General features: G+C 31.7%; 1 protein-coding gene and 1 pseudogene across 7 annotated transcripts in view; both read right to left on the bottom strand.

Moving 5' to 3' along the window:
- The window catches only part of CCSER1 (coiled-coil serine rich protein 1), a 1,108,427-nt gene that overhangs the window by 881,107 nt on the left and 205,087 nt on the right, over positions 1–22,233 (bottom strand). For all 7 annotated transcript variants that reach the window (XM_016161106.2, XM_036226729.1, XM_036226731.1 and 4 more), the window contains exon 4: positions 10,834–10,927. In XM_016161106.2, coding sequence (XP_016016592.2) covers positions 10,834–10,927 — 94 coding nt within the window. The remainder of the gene's footprint in view (positions 1–10,833; positions 10,928–22,233) is intronic.
- LOC118608932 lies at positions 20,895–21,016 on the bottom strand (annotated as a pseudogene).

The raw sequence follows: 22,233 nt of genomic DNA on the forward strand, positions 1-22,233 counted from the left end.
AGTACTAACAAAATATTGCTTAAAATGTCACACAGAATTTAGGCAATAAAAATTCAAATTAGAAAGTATATTTTAAAATAATACATAATAATGGTGAATCATTAAGAAATTGAAGACCATGAAAAAAGAAATGATAGGACAAACTCTTTGACAAGGAATTAAAACTAAGATTTCAAGAGAAGTAACCAACTTGACCTGGGTTCCTATTTCATTCTAGGTAACCCTGAAAGGCACTTTACATATAAATATGTCACCCATTTAGGTAAAATGGTATTTTAAGGTAGATATTACTATAGTCATTTTACAAATTAGGAAAGTAGGCTCAGAAAGATAAGATCACTTGCCCAAGGCCACCATGGCAAAGCTGGAATTCTAACTTGGATGCATCTGTCTCCAAAGTGGCTGTTCTCTTTTGATATTAATTTGCAATTTTTTTTTAATTTGAATGGCTTTTTAAGATATAATTTCCTCTCTGAGCGTCATTGTAAGGATTAACTTGAAATAGCCGAGAAAAAGAGCATGGCTCATTATAGGCATTCAGTTTTCCTTTCTATCAATTTAGGTTTCAAGCTAATAATTGCTAAAGCTTATACACAGCCTACTTTACTATTAAGAGAAGAGTCAAGGAAAGAACTGGAAAAATAGTATTTTAATGACAATGTTCCAAACAGATAACACCAAAATGTGTTTTAGCCTTCTTTCCCTTCAACTTTAATTCATTTAATTATGATGCTTCACTGTCAAAGTAACCAGGTGCATCTTTCCCATCAGCTTGTGCCACTATAAACGTAATGCTATGAGCAACCTAAATAGAAACGTCACCTTGTTCTGGTTTATTGTATTAAAAAAGTTAAAGATTAAGTGTTTCAAAACCAAAACTCAAATTGTTATTCTTATCTCTCCGTCAAAAGGTATGCACTGTTCAATATTTAACTGGTGTTTTGATAACATCTATTTATAGAAAAGTTATCTTATTCAGTTACATGAGAGTTACATTTTACAAAGAATTCATGCTAGAAGACTCAACAGGAAGTAACATTGCTGAACATTAGAAGATAGTCTATCAGGTTTTAAGGTAATTACCTTACATATGAGGAAAATGCTTGAAACATTTACTTTATTCTCAACATTAAAATTATCTGAGATATATGAACTATGGATAAGGAACTGGATTTTATTATAGATTAAGCAAAATCCTCATAAAGCTTGTAGCTTTAGCTATGCTAATGTGTCACCACTCAGATCTGCTTCTACCGAGCATGATACCGTCAGCCTGTACTGAAAGAAGTTGAAATTGTTCTTCATATCAAATCATTAATACCTTATGGAGACATAGGAGCAAAATATCTTTCAGTTTATAGTAAGAAGAATTTCTTTATTTTAAAAATTAATTTGTTAGTTGACAGAATAAATGATGGAATATATTTTAAATCAGGCACCTGGTTGTGTTTCTTTTTTCACAAATGCTAGTAGAATACTCCAAGTAACATTTTCCACTCGTTGCAATAATACTAGTATACATTTTGTGTGTCAATCTTACCTTGACTTTATCATTTCATACCCTTCTTTTATCATTACCCTACCTCCCTCAAATGACTATTTTGCAAGATATTTAAACAAATAGAAAAAAATAATAAACACAAAAATGTAAAACCACGTAAAGAAAAATCAAGCAAAATTATATTGCTGGTATTTTTCCTTTGACACATTGTATAGTTCTTAACATGTATTTCGCTGTAAAAGAATTTTAAGGTCACTTGAGTCTTAGAACTATTAAATACTAGTAAATTTTGTTAGTACTTTTTCCAAAACACTTTTGAGGTATATCTAAACATCATTGCTACCATCTTACATGACTCAATTTGTGGCAAAAACAATGCAATGCCAACATGAATGAGAAGGAAGATATATAAAAATTTGGGAAGGGTCACTAATATAGTTTTTAATGTATCAATGTATAAATGACAGCATCTCATATATTTAATTAAAACATGACTATTTGCATTATATATACATTATAAATGATTTATTAAATAGAGAAACAATAAATGTAATATTTTGCTACAGGGGAAATAAAATGTCTATTATTAAACAGATTGATAGATAATCCTGTATTTGAAACATGATGTATATTAATTATTCACAAGTATTATGCAGAAAAGTAATTTAGGCATTAATTCAAGAAAACTAACAAAAGGCATCTAGGTTTATCCAAAGGCTTTTTAATCTAAAAACTTGGCTTGTAGATTAGAATTTACAAAGATAAAAGTCAGATAATGCCAAGATCAGAATAAAATTATTCAGAATAGTTGCTTTTATTTTTTCTCCTCAAGGCAAGTCTCCTTTTGGGAATTCCCTTTTCATTCATACACCTTCCTTTCACTGAAATTGTCCTTTCTTGCTCTTATTTAAATAAAAAGATCATAACCATTTATTACACTATAAAACAGATATTTTGTTTATACTATTATTTATACTACTCTCCATTTAGGAAGAGAGTATGTTAATTTTGGACTCCATGGATATATACTGAAAAGACTGATATAACTTTATTCAAATTGTTCACTGTACCCGTCAAAAAACAATTTAAAAAAAAACCTAATTATAAAATTTACAATTAATTTTTAGATGCAAATACAGATAGCTAGGAATGGGGGGAAAAAAAGCATATTAAAAGATGGCCAGAATTTTCATGACTACAATAACAAATACCCATGTTTACCAAGGTAGGTACAGTCATAAGCATAAAATTCAACAACATAATGAAACATACAGATACATTTCCAAATGCATAAGTATATGAGCATTTCTTTGATATAGACCTTGAATCACACAACTCAAATTGGCTTCTTCTCTTTTGGGGTATTCTGATATTTTACTTAGCTGGTTGATACACTTTAGCTCATGGTGCTTATACTCTAAGTAATACATATATTATGCATACTATTGGACTTTAGAATGTCATTTGCATGTTAAATCACTCAATATGAACAGTGTCCAATATATGCATTTTGAAAAATGCGACAGAATTTTTCAATTACAGACTTTTAAACTCTGTGCATTAAAATAGATCTCTTAACTAAAGACGTTTGATTCTCTATAAAGGAAAAGATTGAACTTGACTAGTTTTTGTTTTTTACTTTTAAATCTGTTTTCATTCATTGTATGTATACATTTCCAAAGATGCTTGGCTATATTTTAAATAAAGTCATATAAATAGATATCAATAGAGCTATGTCCCAATTAGTATAGTGGGAAGAAAAAAAAGCAGAATTTCCACACTTTCTATACACAGTGATTTCTCTAGCCTTTGCAAATCTAATCATTATTAATGTTATGTTTAACAAAATAAAATTATAAATGCCACACAAGATAATTACTACAAATATTTGATTTGATATTTTTAAAATACTTTAGTCTTTTACAAAATTCATCTTGATTTTACTACAAATTGCTATGAATCTTTGTTTTAATAAGACTATAGCTAAAATATTAATATGTTTTGAGCCAACTTTTTTTTTTTAATGCTCTAATGATTTCTAGTAATGTAAGTAGCAGAATTTACTGGTATCATTATTTTAGTTTTGAGACTTTTGGAAATCACTTTTATTTAAACTATCATTTTAGAACATTTAGCATTAATGAGTTTTAATCAATATCAGCTATCATTAGCACACCTCTTGAATTCTGAGACTTTTAATTATATTACTTAAGAAAATAAATTTTATAAAACCAGTTTGGCCAGAAATGCTTCTTTCTGAGTTAAGACGCATAAACATATGTTTGTGGCTTTTTTTCAAACCCCTTAATGTGTATCCAAAGTGAAATAGATTTTAAAAAGATATTTTATTAAGTAACATTAAATAAACCCAACTTACTATAAGAAATATTTCATTTATCAGAACTGTACTTCACATATGCTAAGTAACATCATTTATGAACAATTTGGTTATTTAACATAGTTGATTCATAAGGACCCTAGTTTTGTCTTTAACCAAGATATATGCGTCTTGAAGGAGACTCAGGAGATTTACAGTATTTATTATATAATTTTATTGTTTATAAGAAACTAATAAAGTACATAGCAGCATTTATTACTTTATAAAAGAGAAATTAAAGTTTAAAGATGTTCATTTTTGTTTCAAAGCAAATAGTTAAGCTAAGTCTTTATATTTTTAAGTCATTTCTTTAGTCTTTATCCTGGTTGCCTAACAAACATAACTGAGATGGCTACATTATCTGTAATTCTTTTAAATTATTACTTGTTTTTACTTTTTACTGCGAAAATATTTTAAAATGAACAAAATAGAGAAAATAATTATAACTAACGAATAAACCTTCAATCCCAAGCACTATTTCCCAGCTATAATTTCCAACAATTTTCCAACCTAGTTTCATTTATTCTGATCTCTATATTTGTAGATAAAATAAATATCAGATACCATATTGTACTAACCATGCATCTCTTTAGTTTTCCTTAAAAAATATTCCACGACCAACAAAATAAATAATTCCATAATAATTTAGCCATTTCTTAAATTTCTCTGATTAACTCAGAAATATCTTTCTATAGTGATTTTATTTTCCAATAAATACAGCAACAAAGATGTCACATTCGATTTGCCACTTTTAATTTACAACACCCATCCACTTCCTATCATACAATTTCTTGAAGGAAGGAACCAGACCATTTATCCTGGAGAATTCCTCAAATCCTATATTTGGTTGCTGGTAATCTTATCATTTGACATTCCCTCTCCCTTCATCCCAATTTGTCCTGTAAAATTAAAGTTTAATCGAGAGCTTGAGTAGATTTAAGTACTTGTGGGCAGAAGTGGTGGTGCTGGGTACTTCTCTAGGTATTACATTAAGAGGGACAAAATGTCTAGTTGCTATACTTTAAAAGATGATGTGGGTCTGGGTATTGCCAATCTAATTTATCATTGCAAAATTCTCCATCAACAAACAGATCCACACAATCATGCTATACCTCATACAGATACTTTCATTATTCCCTTTAATGTATCACTGTATAGTCAACAAGTGACCTATTTAAATACATTTAAACTAGAAGATGGCACACTAGGTAAAAGCAGGGTTTGCCTCCTCCCAGGTCTGTATTGAAATTACAACCAAATTATTAAATAATCAATGTAGAGAATCACCTGAAGTCCAGGTAATCATAACACATACGCCTGGTAATATAAAGGAGCCACAAAGATTCCAGTAGGAGGGGCAAAATTACAAATTGGGCTGGACCGGCACCTGCGGGTGGTGGAGGTTCACCAGGAGGAAGGGCGAAGCTACAGAGGCTCCCCTGAAGGAGAGGGGTGTCCTGGCCTCATTCGGGAGCTCCCTAGCCCAGGGTCCCAGCCCAGGGAAGAAGAGTTTTCAATAACTCTGACTGCAAAAACTAGAGGGGATTCTGGCCATCAGGGTGAGACGGAAGGAGACTGCAATCCTAGATACCCCCTTAAAAAGCCCACATTCAGGCTCTCTGACCTGTGGACACTCACCCAGGATACCAGCGGGGTCAGAGGCTCTTGTGCGGGATTCATACTGAGAAAGTATGCATTACCTGGTGCCAGAATGAGAGCTGGACAGGCAGCCACGATCATGCCTTAGTCTGCCCCCCCTACAGGGCAATCTATGGATGGCAAGGCTCCAGCTTGACTGTGCAGACCCCTCCCACAGGGCTGTTAGGAAGCTCTTGCCTGAGGAGATTAGCCCTTCCCACCCCTACCTGCAGATAGTCCTGGGTTTTTATTGCTGTTTGGCTGGCACACTCTGCACTAATTGAGGACCAAACATTCACAGTTGGCAGCCAGCACTATGAGCACACATTTCAGAGACAGTTTCGGGCAGATCACTGCTGCCAATATGAACTTGGGCAGATCTCAGGAATCTGTGAGCCAGTCTCAGACAGCAGCTGGTCTTCCTGTGATCTGGGACTTCTGCAAGAACACATGAATGTTTACCAAAGTTACAGCAAGACTGAGGCTGTATTGATCTGATTGCCTCCCTGAGACTCAGCTCCGCCCAACCTACAAATTGCACCAGGCGACCCATTGACAGTGATCCGCCACCTGGCAACAAAGTTTGGTGAGCACAGGGCAGGCACTGCAGGGAAATAAGTTGCAAGCAGAACTCTGCTTGTGTAAGAATTGCAATATTGTGTCCTGGGATCACAGGGTTCTGTGGAACCACCTCAGATGGCAGCAGGTCTCAGTGTGATCTGTGACTACAGTGGGAACAACCGGGCACAGAAGTTGCAGCAAAACTACTGCTGTATTGGCCTTACTGCTCTTGTTTCCCTGAGAGCCCATTTCACCCAAGCTACAAAATGCCTGCAGTCCATTGACAGGCAGCCTCCCCTGCCCTGCTAGTCTCTGGGGTAGTGCATTTTATGCAAGCAACAGACCTCGGCTAGCACAGTGAGCGCATTTTGGGGAAAACAATGGTGGACAGACCTCTGCTGCCTGTACAAGGTGAAATATCTCTTGAGGGAATCGCAGGGATATATCTGTGGGACCTCCCCAGATAGCAGCTTTTCTCAATGTGATTTATGACTATTGCAGGAATGTGCAGACACAGAAACTGCAGAAAACTGAGGCTATTGACCTGACGGCCTTTGACTCCCTGAGCTTCTGTGCCATCCAATAAACAAAGTGCTTGCCGCACACTGATAGGTAGCTGCTCCTGTCAGGGTAGTGCATTCAGGGGCAGTAGCTGACCTTGCTATTATTAAAACTTAAATAGGGAACCACAGAGACAGTGCTGGCATGTAAACTGACACTCCGGTGGCGGGGGAAAAATACTCAATAGATCCAGGAGACTCCCAGGGTCTCTGTGTCATCCAACATGCATATCACCCAGAGGCTCTTCCAATTTCAGAGACTTATTGACAACTGATAGACAGTGTCAAACCTGGAGGAGCACTGGTCCCTCTGCTAAACTTCCCTAGGTTGGGGACAGGGGATAACTGGACCACTGCCTACAGCATTGTCTCTTCCACTTAGCTATAGATTCAGCACAGGCAACAACCATGATCGCTTTGTAGTTCCCACAGGGTAACCCTGAGCAATCAAAAGCAGCAGCTGACCTTGGCCTACAGGGGAGCCCTTCCAAAGGAGCCACAAAACCAATGCATCCAGAGGCACAACGGAGGCACCAGACCACAATTGACCACACAAAACCTACTCAAAGGTCACATCCAGAGCCCCCAGCATAGTGGATCAGGGAGAGTGTGCCAACGGGCCACACAAAACACCTTCCACTTTAGGCCATCCAGCTGAGTCCAAAAGATGAAACAAATATTCCTGACACACAGAAATGAACAAAGAGAGGCTAATAAAATGAGAAAACAACGAAACATGCCACAAATGAAACAACAAGAGAAAACTCCAGAAAATAAGCTAAATGGAATGGAGCCAAGCAATCTACCAGAGACAGAGTTCTAAATAATGGATATAAGGATGCTCAACGAACTTAGGGGGAGAATAGATGAGCACAATGGGAACTTCAACAGAGAGATAGTAAGCATAAAAAAGGACACAGAAATCATAAAAAAGAACCAGACAGAAATGAAGACTAGAATAATTGAAATGAAGAATATACTAGAAGGATTCAACAGTAGATTAGATGAAGCAGATGACTAAATTACAAAATGGAAGACTAGGTAGCAGAATACACCCAATTGGAACAAAAGAAAAGAAGAATTTAAAAAATAAGGATACTTTAAGATACCTCTGGAACAACATGAAGTATAACAATATCCGGATCATAGGAGCACCCAAAGGAGAAGAGAGAAAGCAAGGGATTGAGAACCTATTTGAAGAAATAATGACAGAAAACTTCCCTAACCTGGCAAAGGAATTAAACATACAAGTTCAGGAACCACAAAGAGTCCCAAACAAGAGAAATTCACACAGATCCACACCAAGAAACATCATAATTAAAATGCCAAAGATCAAAGATAAAGAGAAAATCTTAAAAGCAACAAGAAAAAGGCAGCTACTTATTTACAAGGATACCCCAATAAGAAAGTCTGCTGATTTTTCAATGGAAACTTTGCAGGCCAGAAGGGACTGGCAAAAAATATTCAAAGTTATAAAAAACAAGAATCTACAACCACGAATACTCTACCCAGTAAGGCTTTCGATTAAAATGAAAGGTGAGATAAAGAGCTTCCCAGGGAAAAGCTTAAAGAATTCATCTCCAACAAGCCAGTATTGCAAGAAATGTTAAAGAAAGTTCTGTAAAAAAGAGAATGGGTAATAAAGAAAATAGAAAAAAGCAAATATGAATTATAAAATGGCAGTAACCATATATCTATCAGTTATCACTTTAAATGTAAATGGATTAAATGCTCCAAAGGAAAGATGCAGGATAGCTGAATAGATAAAAAAACAAGACCCATGCATATGCTATCCACAAGAGACCTATTTCAGATATAATGACACAGACTGAAAGTAAAGGGATGAAATAAGATATTTCATGCAAATAGAAATGAGAAAAAAGCTGGAATATCAATATTTATATAAGATAAAATAGACTTTAAAACAAAAAGCTATTAAAGGAGAAAAAAGAGGTCATATAATGATAAAGGGATCAAAAAATCAAGAGGATATATCCCCAGTAAACATATACTCACCCAACATAGGAGCACCTACATACTAAAGCAATTCTTGACTGACATAAAAGGAGAGATCAACAGTAATACACTCAGAGCAGGAGAATTTAACGAAGTTATGGTTCATATAGAAAACTGAATATTACTCAGCCATTAAAAAAAGGAAATCCTACCATTTGCAATGACATAGATGGACCTAGAGGTTATAATGCTGAGTGAAAAAAGTCAGACGGAGAAAGATAAATACCATATGATTTCACTTACATGTAGAATCTAAGGAACAGAAAGAACAAACTAATTGAAAACAGACTCACAAATATAGAGGACAACCCAGGGACGGCCAGAAGGACAGGGGGTTGGGGAGCTGGGAGAATTTTTGTTTTTTGATTTTGTAAGAAATAATATATTTTATTTTTCTGACACCACAGCTCTGGTGAGTGGTTTTGTACCAAATTTAATGGAGGTTACACAGAACGTCTTATGCATGGGATGGGGGAGGGGAAGGAACCAGAAAATTAAAAAAAAAAAAAATGAAAACAAAATTCTGGGTAGCTTTTAGCATCTGTTCCACTCCCACATTAATAAAATTCACTTGCGAATTCCTAATGAAAGGAGACTGGAATCTGGGTGGGCAGGGAAGGGCACATCGGGGAAGGCGTTAAAGAAATACAAATTCATATGTGATAGATGGTCACAGGGATGGGGAGTACAGCAGAGGAATGCAGTTAGCATTAATGTGTTGGCTAGGTGGAGAGCCAGAGGAGAGAGCAATTAGGGGGATCATTTCATAAATTATATAAATGTTTAACCAATGTACTGTATACTTGAAATTCATAAAATATAATAAATACATATATATACACACACACATATGTACATACATTTGAGTATTTCTAATATTTTATTACAAATATTTTACAATGAAAAGTTATTTGAATATGTTATTCTGTATATTTCCAGTTTTAGGATTAAATTTCTAGAAGCTGGATAGCTGGATCTAAAGGTAAATGCACATATAGTTTTGCTAGATATTGACAAATTTCCCTACAAACGGGTGTACATTCTTACTATGTGTAACCCTTTTATTACAAATATACATGAATGACAAAAGTATATGTTACCTACATAAAAGTGAGAAAAATCTATATTTTAAAAGAATATCTGTTAACTCAACTTCAAAAATGTCTCAAGATATCATTATTCTGTTTGTATTCAAATGCAAAATTGAAGTAGCTTCTAGTTGATATTAATCTAAAATAAAGTGTAAATATATATATATATTTATATAGATAAAATATTATTACCTTCTTTTGGCAATTTTTAATGAAACGTTATCTATAAATACTAATACCAATTCAGCATAAAATATTAGAGCCAGAAATAACCTAAGAGATTATGTCCAATTTCTAGTAGTTAAAAATATGGACACTAAAGTCCAGCAGGTTGATTTTCTCAAATGTATGCAGTAGGATCCAAGATTTTTCTAAGCTCGATTTTAATTTTATTTCTACTTTGACTTGAAAATAGTTATGTTAAAGGTATTATTAGTAATAAAAAATAAGTAAAAGCTCACCTTTGAACTCAATTATCTAAATGAATGATTAATTAATTCCTATAACCCACTTTTAAGGGAGTAATTTTGGTATTTGGAGACATGACATTTTATGCTTTAATATAAATTTAAAGTATTACAAATATAATGGCTCCCTTCTTAATTCAATAAACAAAAATTTATCTCATACTATAACTCTGTTTGTAGTATGTGTTTATGAGTATGTGTTTGTGATTGCTATTGATAATTATTCATTTTGAGGTCAACATTATTGCATCAACGTTAACTTTTCAGCGATTATTGAGGTGGCTAAGATTTGAATAAGTAAATGAATGAAATAAATGAAATGAATGAAAAATGGGATTATAATTGTTTCCCCCTGCCCAAAAGAAAAAAGAAAAAATATTAACTGTTTCATTAAGTGTTTAATTAGAATGTCCTTTGAAACAACTTTTCTTTAACAGGGTTTTCTAAAATTTTATTTTATGATTATCTTCCAAGCAGACTTATATTTCCATGTGGATTCTTAAGATCACCAGGATGATGTGTCCAAGGCACTCAGCAAGTGTCTTGCATATATACAAACTGGGGGCAGCAGCTAAATGAGTAGGATCAGAGTTGTATGATACTATGAATTTATTCAACTTACCAGAAGGATGAAGGTTCTGTTCTTCTAGAAATTCTAGATCAAGCATTAGATCATCTTCATCCAGTTCACAAGATCCCAAATTATTCAAAACATCCTGAAAAGAAAGCAAAATCAATGGAGACCAAAACACTAAACACCTAAGAAAATATTCACATATAGATGCCATGAAACAAAAAAGGATTTGAATTAGAAATGAAAAATTTTAACTGGTATGCAGAAATTTTTTAACTTTCTTTAAAATGATTAGTCCAACAAAAAATCATAAGAATTATTATAAAAATCTTAACTTTTTCAATTATTTGTATGCTAACTACTTTAAAGGACATGTATAACTAAACAGAAATAAACATGAGCATGCATCAAAGATATTAGAATGCAGAAGTGTTTATTTTACTCAAAATTTCTTTAGTAATTATGAAAAAGATAATATGTTACTCATTAAAAACACACAAAGATACAAAGGTTTTTCAAATTTAGGGAAGTTCGTAAGTTGAAAGTTTATTTTTCTAATATCTATCTTTCAAATCTGTATAACATTCTTCTCACACATCTAGAGAATTGCTTCTCAAGGAAGTTTTATACACAGTGCCAACAGTGAGACATTAACTTAGACTACACTTGGAAATGGAGATCCAGTTATTATTTCCCAGTCATTTGTTTTAGAATAGAAGGGATAAATGGAAGAAATAAATATCAATTAGATTAACAATTAATTATTGATTTTTCATAATGTCATAAACATCAAAGCTAGATTTTTTTTTTCTTTTTCCTTCGTTCCTTCTTTCTCTCTTTCCCTCCATCCTTCCCTCCCTCAACCTCTTCCGCCACGTCCTCCTCTTCCTCTTTTTCATCTCCTCTCTCTCTCTCTCTTCAAGAGGACAAACAGTAAACTAAAAGAATATATTGTCTTGAGGAAAAACAGTGATAGTGATGTTCAGAGGTAAATAAATAAAAATGAATAAAGTCCTGTTTTGCATTTATATAGAGAGACAGGTAGTGACATTAAGAAAAGCAAGAATTTATATTTAGAGACTAAGACTGAAATAACAAAAGCAAAAAAAAAAAAAAATGGACAAGAAAATCAATCTAAATACTAAATGATACCACAACATTTCTGATCACTTTTTCTACTGATTTCAAGGTTAACATAAATCATATTTAAAGAAGTAAATATCCACTAAAAAAAAAAGCCTAATGATATTGTCAAGTGGATACTAAACACTGTAGTTCTTGGAATTAAAAATTAGAACATTGTGACTTTAGATAAATTCTCATTGTAAAAAAATAAAATAAAATAACAAACAAACAAACAAACAAACAAAACAGAATTAAACATTATTAAACTTTGGAAACATGTGTAAACCATGAATATAGTACAATAGCTTCAGAGGTGATAAATATCCCCAAATTTAAGTGCTTCTTTCTACAAATGACAGTTACAAGTACTATTTTTATTGTATTTTATTGTACTCTATTGTATCATATTGTATTGTTATTATATTGCATTATACTGTATTACATTGTATATGTATTCATTATAAGGTAACTAATAAGTTAAATTATAATTAAAATAGATTGTTTATTAGAAGCTCTACAATATACTGTGGCAGGAATAACCCACTGAGAATATAAATTGTTTATTTATACAGCATTAAAAAGGTATAAAATATAGGCAACTAAAGATAAGCTACCATCTTCAAAAATGCAAAAACAATATTGAAACAACAAAGAAAACATAACTGAAGTTAAATGGAGAAAAGGCAAAGTTTTAAAAAGGGATATATTTAAAGATAGTATTATTAGTTTATAAAGCACTATCCCAATGAGAGAATCTTAATCTGGTATCAAGAATACATTCAAAAAATGTTTAATAATTAGAGTATAATAATATATCCAGGTGCAAATTAGCCTAAATAATTTTATATTTGGCTGTTGAATTTAAATGACATATACTATGGCCTTAATTGTTTCTATACAAAATTTATATGTTAAAGTCCTAACTCTCTACTATGTTAGAATGTGACTGCATTTAAAGATAAGACCCTGAAAGAAGAAATTATAGTTAAATTAAGTGTTTAATTAGAATGGGTCATATAGATGGGTCCTAATCCAATATTACCTATTCTCACAGAAGAGGATATCAGGACACAGACAGAAAGATGACAGTGCGAGGGCAAAGCAAAAAGGCAGCCACCTGCAAATAAGGAAGAGAGGTTTCAGGAGAAACCAAAGTGCCTATACTTTGATCGGGAACTATAAGAAAATGAATTTCTCCTCGTTAAATCACCCAGTCTGTAGTGTTTTGTTACAGCAGTCTCAAAAAATTAATACAACCAACGATATTTAGAAAGCAGTGAAGGTCAGAACAAAGGAAGAAAGGAAATAAATGGATACCCGGAGTATAACTGTTATCTTTTTCTGTTGTTGTTATTCCAAGTAAGAACATCTTCTTCATTATAGGATTTTATGGTGTGTATAGCGTGTCTCCTTTCTATTTGAAACCACCCCACTTAATCCATCTAGATATAGAAAACGCTCCCTGGTTCTTAAAACAGTTGAATCCCCTGTGTGAACAGAATTTATTTGTGGATGGTCCACGATGGGCATCTTAATCAAATTTGCTCATCAGAGCTCTTCACAGAAATGAGAAAAAGTTTTGTTTGTTCATTTGTTTTGTTTTTGTAGGGGGATAGCTACTATAACATTCAAAATGCTGTTATCACAGGGACTTGGATTTCATTGTATGGTTACGATCATTATAAGTCTACTTGAAAAATTAAAAATGTCATAGTAGGTCATCTGGTTTCTGGTTCTAGGATTTCCTGACGTCCAGAGGAATACATAATCTTTTCAAGATTAGACTGTTCAACCTTCTTTTGAATTGGGACAGTTAATAAATCTGCACATAGTTTGAAAAATAAAGTTAATATATTTTTAACATAGAATTAAAATACTAAAAACCTTGTCAAGATTTAATTTAAGAACGTAATAACACAAAGCAAACAAATTAACTTTTGGAAACTCACTACATTGCTCCAATTTTACTCTCATTTTGCAGGTGACCCTTGACATTTGGACTAGAAGGGTCCATTTTTTTACTGATCTAAACCAACTCTTCTTAAATTCTACTCATTCTAAATTGTCTTGCTTTGATATCTTGTTTACCAAGCAACTCAATAAGCTAGTGGAAAGTATTTGAAGCTGGTGAAACATCAAAATAAAAGGAAAGTATATGCAGCAACATAATATGTTACTGAAGAAAAATCAGTGTGGACTCATAAACCTGAAAGGGCATATCTTTTCCAGATCTCTCCTTAAAAAAGAAAGACCAACAGCAGCAACAATATTTTTGCCCTGCCTCAGCTCGTACTTATGTACAATCCAGATAATTGTTGCCCAATATCCACCAACAAAAAAAAAAAAACCAGGGTTCCTCAGTTATTAGGGAAAGAAAACAAGAAAGAAAGAAAAAACACACACAGAGAAAGAAAGAACACAGAGCATCCTTTTGTTGCCAGAAAACAAGTTTTATCTAAAATAAATTGTCAAAGGCAGTTTTGAAAGACTAAGCAAAGTTTCTCCCTGGCTAATTTCTCACATTATAAACATCAACAAACATAAATCATTATAACTAAATGAAACAGTTTGAGTCTGTTGAAGGCTTAGAGTTTATAATACTCTAACAGAAAAGCTAATACAAAAGATAAAAAGAGGTACTAATGATATCTACAAAAAAATCACAGGGTAGAATATATTATATTTCTATTGTTTTTAATAAATAGTTAATATATGGGTTTTTGTAATTATAATATGATATCATTTATAATATGAAGACATAGTTTTTTTTCACCTGTGTAAGGGAAGACTTGTAAGTAAAATGGTAGCAGTGGTTCTAAATCAGAAATAGAAAGGACTGATCAGTACTGACAGTCACACATAATAACCAAGTGGAAAAGGAGTAGAGCATTTAATTAACACTAATGATCGTACCCTGTATCTAAGAGGGCACAACTGTATTTCGGACATTTGATAAATTAGTGGAATATCTTGAAGTGGTAACTAAGCAGAAACAGTCTCTCATCTCCTGGAAGTTAAAAACCTAATAGCTCTACATAATAAAAAATAATAATAATAATGAAAGTCTATGAATTTTTAATAATGTTAATATACCAGTCATATACATCATACTAATAGGAAAACTGATGTACAATGCAAGCAATTAGAACTTAAAACACAAATAATTTTGTAAGAGGACATCAATGTTGCACAAAACTAAAAGTTAGGCTAGAACTTTGAAAAAAAAAGGCATAAGGGCATACAAGTAAAGTTTGACTGAAAAAGTAACATCCATCCTGATGGTCAGTATCTTGAGTTTGAATCATTTTTGAATGTACAGAAAATTCTAATGACTAGATAAACAATTATCTAGTCAACAACACAGAACATGCATATTTAAGAGTCAACTTCTGTTTTAAGTCTAGTATGGTTACTAAATCCTAGGGAAGTGCAAAAGGAGATGACATATTTCTGAAATCCCAAGAAAATATAAAAATTTCCACATCAGCAAAGTGTAAGAAGGAAAAAGAAATGGAAATTCTTAGTATGAGCATATTTGTAACCAGTTTTAAGGAAAGCATATTGATTTGCTTTGGGGTTCTTATAATAAATATAATTTTCTTCTCTAAAAGTGGCTCAAGCATGTAAGATAAATTGATATTTTAGACTTGGTATTTTAATAAAACATTAGGAAGAATTTGACTATATAAAATTTCAACCAATGGTTAAATGCGATGGAAAAATTAATACATACTCTAATTTCTTGGTATGTAGGATTTATGTGACTATTCTGAGAACCAATGATTATTTAATTGTAAGAAAATACTAATTATTTACTAAGTTCATAAGATTAACAAATTGAATATTAAGTCAAACATAATTATTACTAAGTATTCTCTAAGCACACATTTAAAAATCTGTCAACAATACTGATTACTCATGTAATCTCCTAAATGACTTCAAGCCATTGAGAGTAAACTAAATAATTAATGAAGTAATTAAAAAATTAATTTTCTGAACTCTAGGAATATAACAATAAACCTAATAGGCATGCTTCATTTCCTCATAGACCTTACAGAAAACTGTATTCTAGTAAAGAAATGCAATCTCTTTTATAAATAAATAAAATAGGTATTATCATTTATAAATCAGTCTTCATGTTTGGTTAGTGTGAATCAATTCTTCAGAGCCTGGTTGCTACTAGCTGAAATAATAAAATTGAATTTCTGAAGCTACAAAGTTGAAAAAACAAACTCTGGTTACTCCATTAATATATAATCATTCCATAAGGTCCATTCTAAAATACCCTTTAGCCTTATTTGTCTCGTTATTGTAATAAAGATAATAATTTTGATCTTGCTAAAAATATAGGAAGTTGAAACATGTCACTACACAAAGAAGTATTGCTTAAGAAAGAATTCCATCAAAGGAGATTATTAAATTATTAAAATATTTTAATGTGGTATTATAAAGATGTCATTAATTGCATTTCTATACTGTTACATATTAGTCAAAAGACTTTCCAAACAGGCTTAAAATATCTACAAGCAAGATATGGCAAACTTTCCTGCGTGAGCCTAAAAATATAATTTGTAATTGCTTACAATTAATTATATTTACTTTTTACTTAGGAAAAAAGATAAAGTTAACTAGTATCTTTAAATAATTTATATTACACCAGAAAGATAAATGACATGAATTGTAAAAACTGAAAGATGTATAAGTGGCAAGGTACACACATCATTCAAAACAGGAATTGGAACAGGCTGAGGACATACAATTTGATGAGTTGAGCTGTGCACACCTATATATGCAGTGAAGGAGAGAATACACTAATACATGCATATATTTTTTAATGATATAATAGCACCGTTATATTTTGGAAAAATAAGTTAACATGACAATATGAGGATAGTTATTTGGTTTTAATTTCCTGGTTGTATAAAGAAAACAATCATTATGATAGTTACCTTTACCTTCCAATGAGGTAGCCATAAAGTATTTACAAACACAGCTTGCTCTATGCTAGTTACTGAATTAACTTACGGATTTGTGTATTTTGAAATATATTTTTATTAAATATTTTCAAAAATTTGTCTTAATTCTTAATTCAACCTTACTCATAAGGCTTCATACTACAAGTTCAAAAGCACACATTTTAAAAATATAAATGGTGATCTTATGTTATTTGTTAAAATAACATATTGCCATTATAAATATGTGCATAGAACAATATTTCATTGTGACTATTGTATATTTTTGTATTTGTGACATATTTAGCAAAATTAGATTCTTAAAGTTATGACGAGTTGCTAATTCTTCCCTTTATACTAATTCTTTCCTTCGTAAACAATTATATGTTATTTCAAGTAGCATAATGCTAAAATACTGAAATTAAAATATTATGTTATAATATTTATCTTTTTAGGAAGAGTTAACATTTGTATAAATTCATAAAATCATAGATTTTATATAGATTTTAAACCAATATCTGAATTCATACATTTAAAATTAAACTCTAAACATTTTTATTTTCATCTAGATAAGAGAATAAATTAAATTTTTGTTATTAAGTAATAAAAATAGAAAACCAGGGAGTAAATATGTTACAGAATTAGCAAACTTCATAATTCAAAGTTAAATTTAATGATTGCTATTAGTTTAAAAATGCACTTTTTTTTCCCTTGTCATTTAAAACATGGAGAAGAAGAAAATGATCTTTTGGGTTTTATTTTCATGAAAAAGTACAAGCAATGTCAGATACCGATCTCCTTGACTCTAAACCTGACAACATTGGTTTGTGTCATTGCTAAAAGCAACACAAATAAATAATTTGATAAAGATTAGAGATTTGAGAGAGATCATTATGTCTAGACTTCATTCTCCTTGGTATACTAGAGAAATTGAGCATCCTACAGTTATGAAGTGTACTTCATTATCTCCTAATTGGTGTCCCTGTCAACTTTTTGCCAATAACCATTTCAATTCTTCAGCTTTCACTTATAATTCTTTCAAAATACTATTCTGATTAACGTATTCATTTGTATGCATTCCCTCACTGTCTCAACACATACAAAAAAAGTCAATGGTATATGTCTACAGAATACTAACTTACTTGTCATTCGAAACTCTACAATATGATCTCTACCCAAAGCTCCAAAATTGCTTCCTACAAACTTATTATAATTGAACTCGTTTATTGATTATTTTCTGAAAATTCCATTTGCATTTCTTTCATTGCAGAGTCTATCTCTTTACTCCAAATGCCTAAAGAGCAAATACAAGGTAACACAGTCACATTTTATTATATCACAAGTATTTTTTACAACACTACTTAGGCACTAAAAATGGGTTTTTGATAATATTAGGAAATTTAAAGGCCTTTCTCTAAAACAACTCCTTTTATATGTAATGTGTGCTGGTTCTCATGGAGCATAAGTTCATCAACTGTACCTACACTAAGCAGAGTTTATTTGCCTAGAGGGTAATTTGGACTATTCACTGTACTTCCTGCTAGAGAAGTCCAGAAAAACATATGACTGTCTCACTCTTTGTGCTGCATCTAAGCACAGTTCTTGCTTTCAGAATCTCTAGTATTTCCATTACAGTATATGGAAAATAATACCTCTTTTACCTCATAGTATCTTAGATATAATATAATAATATCTCAAGTATCTGGAAATGAAGTGTCTTCCACCTTTGCTATTTTCTGTGGAATCTCAAACAAGTTAACTAACCTCTTTGGGCTATGATTTCCTTTTCTATAAAATGAGGGGAAATCAGCTCTGATAATTTACTTTCCTTATCCGTAACCCGTAACCCCTTTCACATACAAATGATCTTTTATTATGCCATGAGATAATGTTAAAAAAAAAAAAGTCTAACCTTTAAATTTTGACTTGACATCTTCTTTCTTGTTCAGTTACAAATTTAACCAAATTTCTATCTTTTATTTACAGTTCCATCAAAGTCCAATTAATAATCTGTTCCTTTATAAAGACTCCCTCATCTTGTGGCTAAATTAATTTCTGTTAACCACATGAATTACTAACATTAATTTCTTTCCATGTGGCTTATAATATTCTTATCTACATCATCTTGAAAGTAAATATGTGTATTATCCTCTGCAGCTCCTACAACACTTGACACAGCCCTGTATATATGAATAATTTCAATCAAAAATTATTAAGAATTTATTATGTCAGGTACTGTGCAAGTAACACATTGTCTTAAAGTTTGAATTCGTTGACTACAATAGCATAATACAAAAAGTAGAGCATTTTCAGACTTAATGAAAACTCCAGTTAGTTAAACAATTGTTATATTTCTCTTAAAAGTATCACATTGGAGCTATGTTGGAAAGCAGTATAATTCCACTTACTGAATTATTTTCATATTAATGCACTTCATATTAAGGTACAAATACATTCTCCCAGGCAGAAGTAACGTATCATAAATAATTGCAGAGTGCCCTTCTTTTTTCTTATGAAAGTAGAACTTACTATCTATTGAAAGATTAAATTTATTTTCCTTTATGTAGTGGAAAGAATAGTATTTTAATGACTACCATAAAAATGTTACATCATCTAAGAGAGGACAAACATGTCAGCAGTATTACATATGGACATAATTAGTTTCGAAGTGCTTTATCATCAAGAGAAATTTCTTTAAAGTTTAAATACATATAGTGATCTATAAGGTATCCTATCTCCTATTCCTTGAATAACGAGTTTAAAACACACAATATTGGCATATACTGTATAATAAAAACAAACATAATCACAAAATAAATATATTCCTAAATATCAAGTGTGTGTTAATATTATCTAAAATGTAGAGAACAAGAAAGTATCATTAGAGTGCAAATAAGAAAAATAATTGTATAGATGACATGCAAGCCAGAATAGAATTGGTTCATTTCCTTAGGTATGGCATGTTTACTAACTTATTTGATACAAAGATTTTTAAATGAATTTATCCCTCTGGAAAGATCAATATAAAAATCAGAGAATATTTTTTCTTTTATCTAAATTACTTGCAAATTAAAAACAAAATTGGATATTCTACTCTGTCCAACCTTTCATATCAATTTTCAGTTTTCACTAGTTCATATAAAAAACATACCATAAAGAGATGAGAGTGATAAAAGAGGACTTGTAGAATTCCAAATAAATGAAGTGATCTATAATTGACAGGAATCCAGTTCAGTACTTAAAATCCATCAATAAAAACCAATCAATTCAACTTCATTAATATATAAATTAATGTGATTTATCATATAATAATGGAAGGTATATAAATAGTGATGAAAATTAAAGAAAAGTAGTAAATTTAGATAAACGTCATTTAAACAAAGGAAATTTTAAATTATAGTTGCTTTACAATACGATATTATTATAAACCTTTTTTTTTGTCTGGAAACTCATTTTTATTTCATTCTCATGATTACGGATTAAGATTTATTTTTATGACCATTACCCTAAAATGCATTCATTAAGTACATTTTCCCCTTCTCTCTTTTTTTCCTTCATAGCAACGAGATCATCACGTTTATAAAATGAAGTGATCATTAGTAATTCCATGTACACCATAATATTTTTTGGAGTGAAAGTATTTTAAAAACCTTCTTAATACAGTTATATCTTATTTTTTTTGCATTTTATAAATACATTCACCTATACATTATGTGCAGTAAATATAAAATTAGCCTTTATGTTTTTATGAAGTTGTTATTATTCTCCTATAAAACGTACCATTGTTTCTAAAAAACTCAGACTTTTTAAATTTTCTTCATAAATCTGAGGAAATTCTTGAAGCATAATAAAATAAAACATCTTTTATATCTTAAATAACATCCTAAACTAATTCAGGATGTTATACTGAAGTCCTACCTAATCATTTATTTCTTTTTTTTCTTTCTTTTTTTTTTAGGTGGCAACCCTTGGTTGACCTCACAGATTGCAAGGACCTTGTCAGTTTACAATCTCTTATTTTTTAATTTTTTATGCCTACAGCACCTGGTCTTCCTATGTGGTCTCCCATCCAAGTACTAATCAGGCCTGACCCTGTTTAAAGCTTCCAAGATCAGACTGGATTGGGGCTTGTTCAGGGTAGCATGGCCATAGACTACTCATTCCCTTCTGCTCTAATTATCTCACTTACTAATTACCACAGGCATGTGTAGTGGTGGTAGATAAGACTGGTTTACCAGACTCGTTTTCAGGCCACAACCGCCCTGCCATCATATAACCCTTGCCTATAGGAAGCCCACGTGTTATCATTGTTAGTTCCACTGCTCCTGCTATATTCTTTGAAGACATTGACCTTGGCTTGGCCACAATCCCAGGTACCATCAGTATCCAACTCTGCCCAGGGCTAGGTGTCTTCCTTTGTACTCTCACATGATTTATGATTACTTTTGTTTTAGTACTTTGCACTGCATTGCACTCAGTTCTTAAATTATCTGTTGCCTCTATTGGATTATAAAGTCTTTGGGAGCAGGAGGGGGGACACGATCTCTCACTCTTCTTGAATGAACTGGCTATTTATTAGATGTCTGTCCCTAAGGAGGTTACTCCATCATAAATGAAACTCTAATTTTCAACTAGAAAATGAAGAAGGTTGGGAATGGTTGCCAATTAAAAGTTCAAAAGGCATAGACAATAACTTTTCCTCACATGACAAGACCCAGGTAACAGAAGCTTGAAATTAGTTGAAATATTATCAGAAAATATAAGAAAAGTACATTTCAAAACAGATTGCAAAATAAAATAGTGGAATAATTCATTTGAATAGTTATGAAAATTAAAACATTTAAATGTACTCCAAGTAGTAAACACAATTTCAGTTGAAGTTAAATGTTCTATCTTTCCACATAGAAAAAAATAGAAAGACACAAATAGTAATAATATATCAAGTGCCTCAAACATAAATATCATTAATGACTTAGTAATTAATACAATAATATTTTTTAAATTTTATCAAAATTAATACCTGAAGATTTATTTAATTTATACTTATTTTTATAAGAGGAGAGTGGCCCATTTTTATTATTTTCTCACTTCAGCTATATGATACATTTGTCCTATTAAATATCACTTTTTAAATTAAATATGACTTTCTGAGAAATTCGGAATGCTTATCACAACTACTAGTGTTTTTATTATAATTCCAAGAATATCTCCTTCTTATATATACCCCAATTTCTGTAGAAAGTAAAATTGCTATATTTCAAAGGTTTCCATTACACTATCTTAACTCTATTATACCCAGTCCTCCTCACTGAACCAAGCAAATGACTACTTTGTGATATACCATATTTTCCCCTTTCCCTATATTCAAAAT

The sequence above is a fragment of the Rousettus aegyptiacus genome, unplaced genomic scaffold (genome assembly GCF_014176215.1).
Source record: "Rousettus aegyptiacus isolate mRouAeg1 unplaced genomic scaffold, mRouAeg1.p scaffold_m13_p_10, whole genome shotgun sequence".
Taxonomy (NCBI): Eukaryota; Metazoa; Chordata; class Mammalia; order Chiroptera; family Pteropodidae; genus Rousettus; species Rousettus aegyptiacus.